This window comes from Sminthopsis crassicaudata, chromosome 2 (assembly GCF_048593235.1).
Source record: "Sminthopsis crassicaudata isolate SCR6 chromosome 2, ASM4859323v1, whole genome shotgun sequence".
In the NCBI taxonomy this organism is placed as follows: domain Eukaryota; kingdom Metazoa; phylum Chordata; class Mammalia; order Dasyuromorphia; family Dasyuridae; genus Sminthopsis; species Sminthopsis crassicaudata.
Genome location: NC_133618.1, coordinates 224,389,873 through 224,402,573, shown reverse-complemented (window position 1 = coordinate 224,402,573; position 12,701 = coordinate 224,389,873). Strand labels below are relative to the sequence as shown.

Sequence of the window (12,701 nt, the reverse complement as noted above, 5' to 3'; positions counted from 1 at the left end):
GTTTTTATCTTCATCTTCCTCTCCCCAGAAAGCCATTCCTTATCACAAAGAATAAAAGCCATGTCTCATAATCTCCCCATCTCTGCAAGGAAAGGGGAATCCCCACTTCCTGTGATTTCCTTCATATAAGGAGTTTTGACAAGGAAATCTCTTAGCCAATGAATATTAGTACATTATTTATAATTTTTATAAATATTTTATAATATTTTATAAATTTTTGAGGACATTTAGTTATCCCCTGTGAAACTTGGAAAACATACCAGCATCATACCAGAAATTGAACCACTTCCATTTGAATTGTCTTAGGAAGTTTCACTTGGCAATCTGTTATCTTAACAGAATTTCTCAAACTAAATTGCCAACCATTGCCACTCTACTGCAGGTCTGACCACAATGTTCAAATCTAGCCAAAAAGATTAATTTATGGAGAACTTACAAAGGGCAAGAGCTCACAAAGTGGCCAGAAAAAGTGATCCAAGGATGCTCTCAAGGTCTCTCTTAAGAACTTTAGAATTGACATGGGAGACACAGGTTTCCCAACATGGCATCATACCCTTATCAGAGAAGGTGCTATGTTCTCTGAGCAAAACAGAATTGAATTAGCTCAGAAGAAACACAAAGTTAAAGAAGCCACCCCAAATGCCATTAGGACTTCCTGTCTGATCTCTGGCAGAGCATTCCAGTCTCATAATGCTTTATTCAGCCATAATTTGACTATAATATAGCAATGTCATTTGGTCCTCTTCGAGAATGAAGAACAACAATCAACCAACAAACTAGACAGTAAACTCCCAGCGGGCAGGAACTATGTCTTAACTAAATTTTCATTTCTTCCAGAACAGTTGATTTTACTTTTCAGTGAAAACTTACTGATTTCTATCTAAATCATTCTCTTTCCTTCCCCCAGCATTGGAGGAGATGGAGTCTTAGAAACTCACACCACTTTGCCAAGTAAGTAACTTAAGCAAGAAACATTCCTTTCTGGAAATCAAGATTTTGGAAACCAAGGCAAGTTTGCCTTCCATCACATTGTGATGAAAAAAGGAAGGGGGAACCTTTCTCTGTAAAATGGGAAGACCTAAAAACTCTGACCTTTCTATTTCTCATCCCATTGAAGTCCTCTGCATCCCCTTATTCATACTTTTTTTCTTTTCCTTCTTGAAAAGATATTTTGAAGAAATTTAACCCCCATCTCATTGGATTTTCCACTGGCACCCAGAAAGAGACAGCTGGACTAAATGTAGCAGCAAGAGGGGCTATGGCACAGTAAGTAAACTTAATGGAAGCCATGGAATGAACTCAGAATTTTAAATTAAAAAGTTAAAGGACCTGGGTTCAAAATCTAAATGGCACTTCATTCATCTTATTCATTCATCTTATTTATTCATCTTATTTGGGTCTCAGTTTCTCCTCTTTAAGATGAGGCAGGTGGAATGGATGATAGCTCTGATTTCTTATACTTCTAAATCCAAGACCTTATCTAGTGAGAACGATGGGAATGGAAAAAGGAGGGAAATGGGGAATAGAAAGCTAAATGAAGGAGAGCAGTGAGCCAAATGGAGGAGATAAATTGAACCACAGGATGATGCCTTTAGAGAGATCATCTCCTTTTACAGATAAGGAAACTGAGCCCCAAGAGAGGTTACTTTATCAGAATCTGTATTCCTTGGTTCCCAGTCCTGGACAGTTAATTAATGATAACAAATCCAGGACCCAATAGTCAAACAGTTAGTACTTATAAATCAGCATTTTAGAACTTTACAGCAGCAATCTTTTGTATTTGTATCACAATTTATGTTTAAAAAGTACTTTCTTATCTCATTTCATCTTCAAAATAACCCTATAAGCAAAGCTAATATTAATATTACTATTGTAGAAATTAGGAAACTGAGGGTCAGAGAGATTATGAATGACTTCTAAGTATTCAGGAAAAAGTGAACATGCTCTTGTCAGAAAAAAATATACAGATTTATGCGTCAGGCAGATATCTTGGACTAGCTGATCTCTCAGGTGTCTTCCAAGGCTCCAAATCTGATTAGAGATTCACAAAATCTGAGTTAGAAGGACCATCTCTTCTACCCCCTTTACAATATAATCTTCAAAAGGTTATTTAGTCCTACCTTAAAGACCTCTAGGGAGAGAAAGCCTGCAATTTGCTAAGGCTGTTCATTGCACTTTTGAATACCTCTCATTGTTAGAAGTTATTTCCATCAAACCTAAACCTACCGCTTCATTTATTCCTCCAACACGCATTTATTAAGCACAAGCTATGTGCCTTAAAAAACAGTGAATGCCCTCAAAGACCTTATATTCCATTGGGAGTAATTACATGCATCCATATAAATAAATGTAAAATCTATACAAATGAATGAATTAAAAAAAAGCATTTATGTAATGTTTACTATGGTGCAAAACACTTAAACATTGGGAAAATAAATTGTTAAAAATCTAAATGGGCTTTGCTTCCAACAAGCAAGGGGTCAACAAGTGGCAAAGGGGAGAAGTAGTTCAGTTTGGAAAGTCACTGAAATGATAAGTGAAGCCACAGAGATATAGATTGATATTATTTCTAAAAGAATGATAATAATGATTTGACTAAGATAGCAGTGATCTGAGAATGTAACTCCTACCTTATCTTACAGAGAATGTATCACTTAGAGAGTGAGAGAATTGATAATGGTAGGTTGTAAGATGGCTGGTTGGGTGTGTAGGGATGAAGAAGGCTGGAACTGGCTTTCATATGGTGAGCCTTGAGAAACACCTGACAGATGGGGCATAGCTGAAAATTAAGTTCTTCAAGACGTGGTCTTTGATTCAATGAAAAGAGTGATAGCCAGGGCAAAGAGCAAGCAGTGTTTTCAGAGGAAGGCACTAGAAACTATGGAATCAGAACACGACTCTTGTAGGAGGTAGTACAAATTCTAAGAAGCAAGTAGATAGAGCATCATAAGAGTAGGAAGCAGATTATGCAAAGACAGAAGTAGAATGCAGTTTATGTGGAATGAGGGAATGAAAAAAATGATTGAAAAAGCATTAAGGAAACTGATCCACTCTAGAGATAAGAGTACATTATTATAGGGATAATTGTAATCAAGAAAATATGCTTTTGGCTAGAAGTTTCTGGGATCATGAGTTGAGTAATTAGTCTATGGAGTAACCTGGCCTTTCCAGAAGCAAGGAATTATTGATTTGATTAATTGTTTCCTTGTTTTTGACCTTCCTTTTTGCTATCAACAACTGTGCTAATGAATTAAAACTGGAAAGCTAGGCAAAGCCTGATAACTTTTTTCCCTACAGCTATGCTAATTCTGAGCAACTCTAATTGAGTTGATTCACTTCCCTTTTCTCATCAGTATTTTTTTCAGACTCTACATATTCCCTGAGTCTCAGAACCATAGGAAATGATAGCAATCCTTCAATGTCAAGCAATGAGAGCTTGCTTGTCACAAGTTAAATTGAGTCTCAGTGTCATTATATTGTTGCAGTGTTGTATTTACTCATTATTAATATAATCATAAAGGAAGTTGATTCACTGTGTTTTTTTCAAGTCCATTTCTTCTCGCTGCTGTTCTTACCTTTTCCTATCATTGGCCTCTTAGGGTATGAGATTTAGGATTTTAAAATACACTGGAAATAATCCAGCCCCACCCACCCCATCCCCCATTTTATAAATCAATCAGGAAACTAAAACCCAGAAACATGAATTAAGTACCTCCTATGTATGGGCACCTACTATATGCCAAGCAATAGGGATACAAAGGCAGAAGATTATTCCTGCTCTCAAAAGAGCTGTGTTGATTGTTTCCTTGATCTCCAAGCATCCAATGGAGAAAACAATTGGCAAATAAGGATGTGTAAACACACTATACATGGGATAAATTGAATATATTCAATAAAGAGAAGGCACTAGAATTAAAGAGGATTGAGAAGGGTTTCCTGTAGAAGGTGGGATTTTTGCTGGACTTAAAAAAAAAAGCAAACACAAAACAGAAGATGAAATGATTTCCTTAATACATTAATAGTAAGTAGCAGAATTGGGATTTGAATCCAGATTTATTGCTTCCCAGTCTCTTGCTCTTTCATCACTAATAAGTACAAAAGAAATTCACAGGCTCAGTCTGTATCTCTACCCTGAAACATATCCATTTTTTAAATATTCATCTATCCCTTTAATAACTAGAGCTAGCTAGTGAGAATGTAAGTATTCCCCTAGCACAAGCCAGCAGATTAGGGATCTTAAAGCTAGAAGGGACCTCTTCCTTCAGGTGGTAAGTGACACTTAAACAATGAGACAACTAAAGATCAGAGAGGTTGAATGTTTATAACAGACAGGGCGTCTAGCCTCCATATCCACCGCCCTTTGCACAGAACCATTCACCTCCAGTCCTGCCTTATGCAGCCCTTGTTTCTGAACCTCATGAGCTTTTGTTTCTGTCCCTGAATAGTGACTTGCCAAGCCAGGCCCGGGAGCTAGTGGACAAAATGAAGAAGAGCTTGGTGAGTACCTTTCTTTGGGGCCACCATTAGGAATACGTGGAGCTGACCTGGGTTAGGGAAAGCCATGGGATTCTCCCCCAACTGCACCTTCTGCATCTCTCAGAACACCGAGAGGGAAACCCAGTCAGAGAACCAAAAAGTGCTCCAGAATGTGTTGAATTTTGCTTCACTTCCCTATGAGGTTAATTATCTCTCCTCTCCAAATACTATGAGGTTAATTATCTCTCCTCTCCAAATACTGTACCTTTGGAAGAAGAGAAGATACAGACAATGAAACAATCAGATTGGCAAGGACTGCCTCCCTGACCCTGGACTTTATCTGATTTCCCACCTCAACTAGGATTTTGCTTCATTGAAACCTGTTTATGTAAAGGCTGCATTCTAAAAATAGAATTCTCATTCCATGTTTCCTCTTTCTCCCTCCTTCAGCTCTTCAGCCCTGTTCTCTGAAACCTTGCAGGCACATTTTTTTCTCCATAATTTAGTCTTTGGAATTTAGCTCCTGATAATAACAGCCAGAATCTTGTTATGGCAGCAGTTAAATGGGGAACAAGCTTCCCAGTTCTGCTATAGGACTTGAATGAGTCTTCTCAAGCACCACAATCCAGGAGATCTCTTAACCTCAATTCCCTGCTTCACTGTTTATTCTCTCTTCTTTAAGAGACATTTTAGAAGGTTTAGTCCTATTTTCATTTTGCTCTTTTAGCCCCAATATCATACCGATTGTAACAACTTACGTCATGTCAGCTTTCTGAAGGGAATTTTAGCATAAAATTTGTTCCCTACTGCCCTGATACATGCACATGTGCCATAACACTCACTTTGTGGTACTAAGTCCCAGTGGATTATTATGGAGCAATAAATTCTGGGTTCCCCTCATCATTTGCTTCAGGATCAGTCCCAAGAAGACTTCCTAGGGTCTTACTCTAAAATGAAAAGTGGAAGAAAACTTGCTAGGGTTTAACTCCCAAATACCAATATTGTACAGCCCCCTCACACCTGAATTCTAATTCTATGGCTCTTCAATCTCTCAGGAAATCAACCTGCAACGAGACTGGAAGCTGATCACCATCTTTGTTGGAAGCAATGACCTCTGTCTGTACTGTCAAAACCCAGTAAGTACTAGCTCAAGCCCTCACCAAGGAGTCCTTGATACCTGACTCCCCTCTTTTACAAAACTATAACTAATCATTCCGAGGTTTGCAAACACTCCATTTATCAAGTCTTAGTTTCCTGTATTCCCTAAATATCCACAATCCTCTATTCCCAATGCTTCCCTGGAAAGGTATCTTCATCTATTGAAGATGTGGAGGTATAAAGAAGTACATTTTCTTACACTGATGTATAGAGTCAATACTAATGCCTAAGATATTCAGTTCTATTCAACAAGCATAGATTAATGGCAGGTACTGTTCTAATTCCAGAATATAGAAAGACAAAAAAGAAGCAGTCCTTGCCTTTGAGAGGAGCTTGCTTTTTAGCTGGGGAAAGAGACGAATACTCATGTAGCTCTCTCTGCCTTCAATCTCTGGGCTGATTAGTTTATTCAACCTACATTCAAATGGGCAACTATGGGGTTCTGAGAGAGAAAACCACCATGCTGCTACCACACAAACTCTCTTAAAAGAATCTCAGAAGTATCTGCCTTGGTGTAGGGCAGATAAGTAAGTCCTTCTATTCACTATTGTAGTACCTGAACTCCCACTGATGTACTTCTCATTTACCCCAAATCACCATGACACTATTAATTCTCAAATAAAATATCTACTAAATAATAAGGTAGATTACATAGAATCATGACATTTACTCATTAGTAGGCAAAAGTAGTCATAATCAAACAAACAAACAAATCACAGTTGCTCAATAGAAAGTTAAAACAAGAATATTCAAAATATCACAGTCTACCCATAAATCTGGGTGATACTTTTCTACCAATATGTGTAATTTCTAGAGGGAAGCATAGGTATACATTTACTGAGTGAGGAAGTTCATGTCCCTGGGGTAACTCATAACTCTCCCTCTACGAATAATCTGCTCCACACAAGATGCTTTCCTTCTGATCTTTACTCCTTTTCTGCTCGCCAAAGCCATTCCTTTTGTGTTCTTGAACTATTGAAAAAATAACAAACTCTTTTCACTCATAGCTATCCTTAACAGGGAATGGAGAAAATATTATTCCTTTGAGCCAGAGAACTTTTGGAGCTCCTCCTATGCACAAGTAGAAGGGGATGTGGCTTTTTTCAATAAGTAAAATCCCAGGCAAGCAGCTGAACAATCAGCCCTTTCCACTAGAAGCTTTCTGTGTTCCTGCTTGATTGTGGCTCCTCACTTGCTCAGTTTATTGTCTTGCTGCTTCTTCTGTTTATGTGTTCCTATAGTTTCTTCTCTTTCATCTTTACGACTTCTAATTCCTCAAATCAGAGCTTCCTGGTGACTCATCTTTACCTTATCATTCTTAACTATTTCTGTCCTTAGGTCTTCCCATAGTTGTTTGACAGTTATTTAATTTATAATTTTGTCTGTTGTGACTATGACCTGAAATCTTAAAACTTTAGTCATTATTCTACCTTCAAATAGGTTCTCTCATACATTCAATTAAGGGGAAATTCTCCAGCTGCTTTAACCTGGGACACTTATTTCTTAAGTATTATCAATTTTCCTTATACAAATATTCTTTCACTAATCCTTTCAGCAATTATACTGTTCACATAAAAGAGTAGAACCTTACCTACAGATGGTAAATATGTACTATGTGCAAAATTAATTGCATGCAATACATGTAAAATATGTAATATATGCAAATATATGTACAATATAATATTATAAATATATATTTTTATTATATATACACATACAGCATTTGTAAAATGTTAATAAATCGATTGTGGCAGCTAGGTGGTCCAGTTGGACTTGGAATCAGTTAATTAACCCTTCTTGCCTCCATTTCCCCATCGATAAAATGACTAGAAAATGAAAAAGACAAACCACGCTAGTATGTTTGTCAAGAAAATCCTCAAATGATGTCAGAAGAGCCAGAACTGAAACAATTCAACAACAATAACATACAAAATAAATGCTAAGTCATTTGAAAACAAAGAGCACTAAGTATTGGTAGAATTGGGGAAATCCTTTTATAGGAGGTAGGATTTGCACTAAGTCTTAGAAGGAATAAAGAATTCTGAGAGGAAGTTTTGAGGAGAGACTACATTCCACCCATGTGGATCAACACTGAATTCTTAATACTTCCTAATTATGGGACCCTGGGCAAGTCAGCAGAGACAAACCTTTTAGCAAAGGTATCTACTAAGACATCATAACAAAAACAATAACTACAAAACATTGTCCCTATAAAGCTAGAGTATACTTTCCCATAATTACCTACAGGATAAGGGAGGAAGAATGGAAAACAAAATTGTTTTGCAATATTGTGTTGGACTAATCCTTCAAGTACATTGGCCCAATATTAGAAAGTCTACAAACAGAAATAAAATCTGTTAATACAAACTATTCAAAGACATAGCACACATCTTCAAAAAAATTTTGAATTCCAAATTCTCTCTCCTTCCCTCCCCACATTGAGAAGGCAAGCAATTTAACATAGCTTATACACGTATAAGCAAAACACATTTTCATCTCTTGTAACATTGTTAATAGCTACTTGTTATCCTTGGATAAGAAATCTTGCATGCAGTTTTATCATCTCTTTCTTCCCCATCTCCTGCCCTTAAACAGAGAATGTTTCTTATTCCAATAACAAATCCTGCTACTTCCATTCCAATTGCCCCCCTCCCTTCTACCTTGATCACCTTTTTTATCCACCATGAAATCCTTTACTTACCTAACCTAAGCTGTCTATCAGCAGAATGCTGATTAGTTATGTACTTTAAGCAGACCTGAACGGTTATTAAAAAAAAAATTTAGCATGCTAAAAATCTTTTTCCTTTCAGATTTCTATCTCTGTTTTCAGACCCCTTCTCATGGTTATGTCTTTCCAAAAAAGTCAAGAGAATTCTGTAATAGGAATTAGAATTGGAATAGGAATAGGACATGGAAAAAGTAGTATCAAACTTAGGATAGAGTGATATTTAAGTACATGTACAGGATATACATATGTTAAAGGCAACTCAACTCCAACTACTATAGGTCATGGAAGTCCTTTCTCTCCTTATGCAGCTTTCGTTGTGTGTATCATTTTTGCTAGAAGCATTACTCAGCTGCATTCCCAGGCTCTATTCTTCTTCATAACCTGATTTTCTCTTCTGCTGCTAGGAATCATGCTCCTTAATATCACATCCTCTCATGGATGACTGTCTCTGCATCCATTCAGTCTTAGTTTTTTATCTCTATTTTCCCACTATATACAATATCTGCAATATCTCTTCCCAGCCCAGGAATTTCCCTTCAAAACTACATAGGTGGGCAGTGGATAGAGCACCAGCTTTGAATTCAGGAGGACCTGAGTTCAAATCTGGCCTCAAGACACTGAGCACACTTCCTAGCTGTGTGACCCTGGGCAAGTCACTTAACCCCATCCTCAGAAAAAAAAAAAACATAGTCTAGAAAAATTCCCTCTCACATCCCTCCCTCTTCCACAAGCAATTTCCAGCTTGCAATCTCTCCCACTGTCAAATTGCTGAAATTCATCCAGGTCCTAAGCTATTTAAAATCCTGAAAGGCATGGCTAATTTGTTTGCTCAATCAAGTTGTTCCCTTCTTAACTCAATTAGAGTTGTGTTCATACCTCATAAAGGAATCTGAACATATTACAATTTTTTAATGCCTTAAAATCTTAATGGTAATGGTGGATGACTACATTCTGTTACTATGCCAGTAGAGGCAAGCGCTTAAGGAAAGGCAAGAATCACATCCAACCTCCTGTACATACTTATCCCTATGTGATGGGCAATGTTTTAGGGGCTATGTATTAAATGATATCTTCCCTCAAAGAAGCTTGCCTTTTAAATCAAGAAGCAACATGATGCAGATAAGGAAATACCAAATACATATAAGCAGTTTCAGAGGGGACAGTGGATGTACTAGCAACTAGAGAGAGATCACAGGAAAGCATCACATAGACAATGAATGAAGGAAAGGACATGGATTTCTTATATAGACCCCTAGTTCCTAGATCATAATGTGTCAGTAACTCAGGGGAGTACTGGAAGGAATCTTAGATTTGGTAGCAGACAACCTGGGTTCAGGTGTACCTTCTAGCCCAAAATACATGACCTTGCAGTCTAAATTTCTGAAGATATACATTTGACTTTATTGTTCATGTTAGTGAAGTGTGATTAATGACCAAGAAACACCACCAGAATATATTAATTCTAATCCTCGTTCCTTAGTATTTATTTTTTTAAAAAACCAAACACTCAAATGCTGCCATCAGTAGGTGTGAACTCAGTACAATTCTTTAAGTAAACAATAGTTCATTTCTTGATCCATTCAACCTAGATCTAAGATTTAGTTTTGTTTTCCTTTTGTAGATTTTTGCTACTAGGGAACCCTCTGATCCAACATTTGTCTCTTCATTCCTTTGGAACCTAGGTCTAGCAGGTCTTGAAGGGTTGGAGTAATGAGAAAAAAAGACAATGAAACCCTCTGTAGAGATATAGGATGGGGTTAGGAATATAAAGAAATCACACCTACTTTTAGGGAAAAAGCCAGCCATTACAAATGCCTTTTTTCGAAGTAACAGCAACTACTTGGAATACATTCTTGCCAGATTCTGCCCAATGGAAAGCTCAGTTTCATTTCTATCTCCTGTCCCATGCTCCCCTTCCCTGATTAATCCTAAAGGAAGCAAAGATGATGAAAAGGTTTCTGGGTCTTGTTCACATTGAGAGCTAGAAAATTATGGAGAATAATTTAGACATTCTTCTACTCTCCTGGAAGCTGCTTTTTCCCTCTCTGCCAAATTCACTTCTATTCTCCACAAATCTGTAGCTTTCTTCTGTGCTTACCTGAACAGCTATAAACATGACACCTCCTGTCCCAACAGATACTGCATCCATGTTTATTAAACATGTTCTTTGCCTGAGATTTCTGAATTCAAGCTAATGAGAATTTGCTATACTCTTTCTAAAACCCCAGCCCTTTGAATCAAGTCCAGATATCTTAGACACCTTGGATCATTCTTTTTTCTTTCTCATAGAAAATGAACATCTAACAAATCACCTCTCCATCTCTTTCCCTGCAGGAAGCTCACTCAGTGAAAAATTATGTCCAATCCCTCCACCAGACCCTGGACATCTTCTATAAAGAGGTAAAAGCTGCTATTTGTTTCCTGTAATCCTAAATATTTTATTTATGCATTTAAACATTCTTCTTTGAAAGAAACTTTATCATTATCAGCTTGGCAAAGGAGTTTATGACACACAAAAAAAGTCCTGCCCTAAAGCAAGAGAACCCAGTTGTAACAATGCCAGGGTAAAGTGAAGAATTCCTCCAATATATTAAGTGGACCCTCCTTTTTCTCTTCCTTACCTTCCCTATCACAAATTGCTAGAATAAAGTGAACAATAATTATCCAAGATGTGCCCATCAAGTTGGCTTGCCAAATTGAATGGTCTGCACATTGCATCATTAAAGGGAATTTCCAAGTCTGTGAGACAGCAAATCTCTATGTATTTTGCATTTGTCTTACTACTTAGTAATTTGAATTAAAAAAAAAATATAAGTGATGACATTTAAAAGTATTCTGGAAAATAATGGATCACCATCAAAAGCAAAAGAGGCCAAATGCTTATATTTAATGAATACTTGCTTCAAGAAGAGGATGCAAAAATAAATGAAATTAACTATATATTAGCAGACAGGAAATGACTGGTTATCAATTTGTTAGAGCAAAGGTGATGTCAAAAGCAAAAGAAAAATAGAGGAAAGTGTAGTTAAGAAGATGTTAAAACAGCACATACAGATATGGACTAGCAACATTGTTTGATTCAGAAGAAAGAACACTTTGTTTGCTTTTGAGAAAAGCTCTAATGAGTCAGATCCTGGGTTGAAATTCTCTCTTTGACACTTACTACCCATTTGACCTTGAGTAATTCTCTTAACCATGGTAAGCCTCAGTTTCCCTAGGAAGAGGGGAAAATATAAAGTTAAAAATTAGTTATAATATAATAATAATAAATATAAATAATAAATAATAATAATAAATATAAAGTTAAAAAGTTAAAACACTATCCTCCATGCTTGTGTTAATGTTACAGGTATTCTTTGAAATAAATAACAAATCACTTTGTTTAACAATCCATGAATTATTAATTAGAAGTCAGACATAACATAAAACATGCTTGTATAAAGTGTCCTGACAAAAGTCTAGCATGGAATATAAAATTAAGGAGATTTACCTATTTATAAATGTTTTATTGATTGTGTCAAATTCTAAAAAGTTTCAAAATCTTCTCAATGATTTCCAAGGAAAATACCAAATGGATGCTTGCTGTCTCGACTGTTACACAGTTTAATGGACAACCAATAGAGTTAGACCTTTACTACATATGTCTTGGAAAAACTCTGCAGATGGACAATGGGCTTTATAGAGTATGAAGATGACAAATTAGATTGCATGTGGAAAATTGTGCAATCCTTTTTGACAACCTTAAGTTACTTCCTTAAAAAAAAAAAAAAAAAGAAAAACACCTTTGTCAATATACATATTTTTCCCATGACACTAGATGATTGCAATTCATGGAATATAACAATCTCTGAAGAATCAGAATTGTAAGATTCCTAAATGGCATGGGTAGACAGGAGTCATAAATTGATTGTTATGTATTATTATTATTATTATGTGTTATGTATTACTCACCATGATTTGCACAAGGAGAGGTGTTAAGCATCTGAACAGAGTGGACTAATTGTGTAAGGAGAATGAAGAATGGCAAATGCATAGAGACTATAGGGCGGGCTGCATTGTACCTGTATAGAAAAAGGCCTTCCTTAAGCTCATCAGGGTCCATCTCTGTAGAGGATTAATGGGAAGACATAGAAGAGTTGTACAGGATGAGAAAGCATGGCTGTATTAATATCTATGATGCTGGAGGAAGAGGCTAAGTAGAAGAAATTCTCTTGGACTTGTATTCCATGCTTTGGCAAGAACAGTTACAAATACTTTTTATGAGCATGCTTCTCTTTGTTTTGAAACTCATTTGTTACTGATAATCCATGGATTGCTGAGCAAAGTGGTCTCTTTTATA

General features: G+C 36.6%; 1 protein-coding gene across 2 annotated transcripts in view; it reads left to right on the top strand.

The window, feature by feature from the left end:
• The window catches only part of PLB1 (phospholipase B1), a 181,002-nt gene that overhangs the window by 145,688 nt on the left and 22,613 nt on the right, over positions 1–12,701 (top strand). For both annotated transcript variants that reach the window (XM_074288291.1, XM_074288292.1), the window contains exons 48-52: positions 908–951; positions 1,167–1,266; positions 4,446–4,497; positions 5,532–5,612; positions 10,697–10,762. In XM_074288291.1, the coding sequence (XP_074144392.1) occupies positions 908–951; positions 1,167–1,266; positions 4,446–4,497; positions 5,532–5,612; positions 10,697–10,762 (343 nt within the window). The remainder of the gene's footprint in view (positions 1–907; positions 952–1,166; positions 1,267–4,445; positions 4,498–5,531; positions 5,613–10,696; positions 10,763–12,701) is intronic.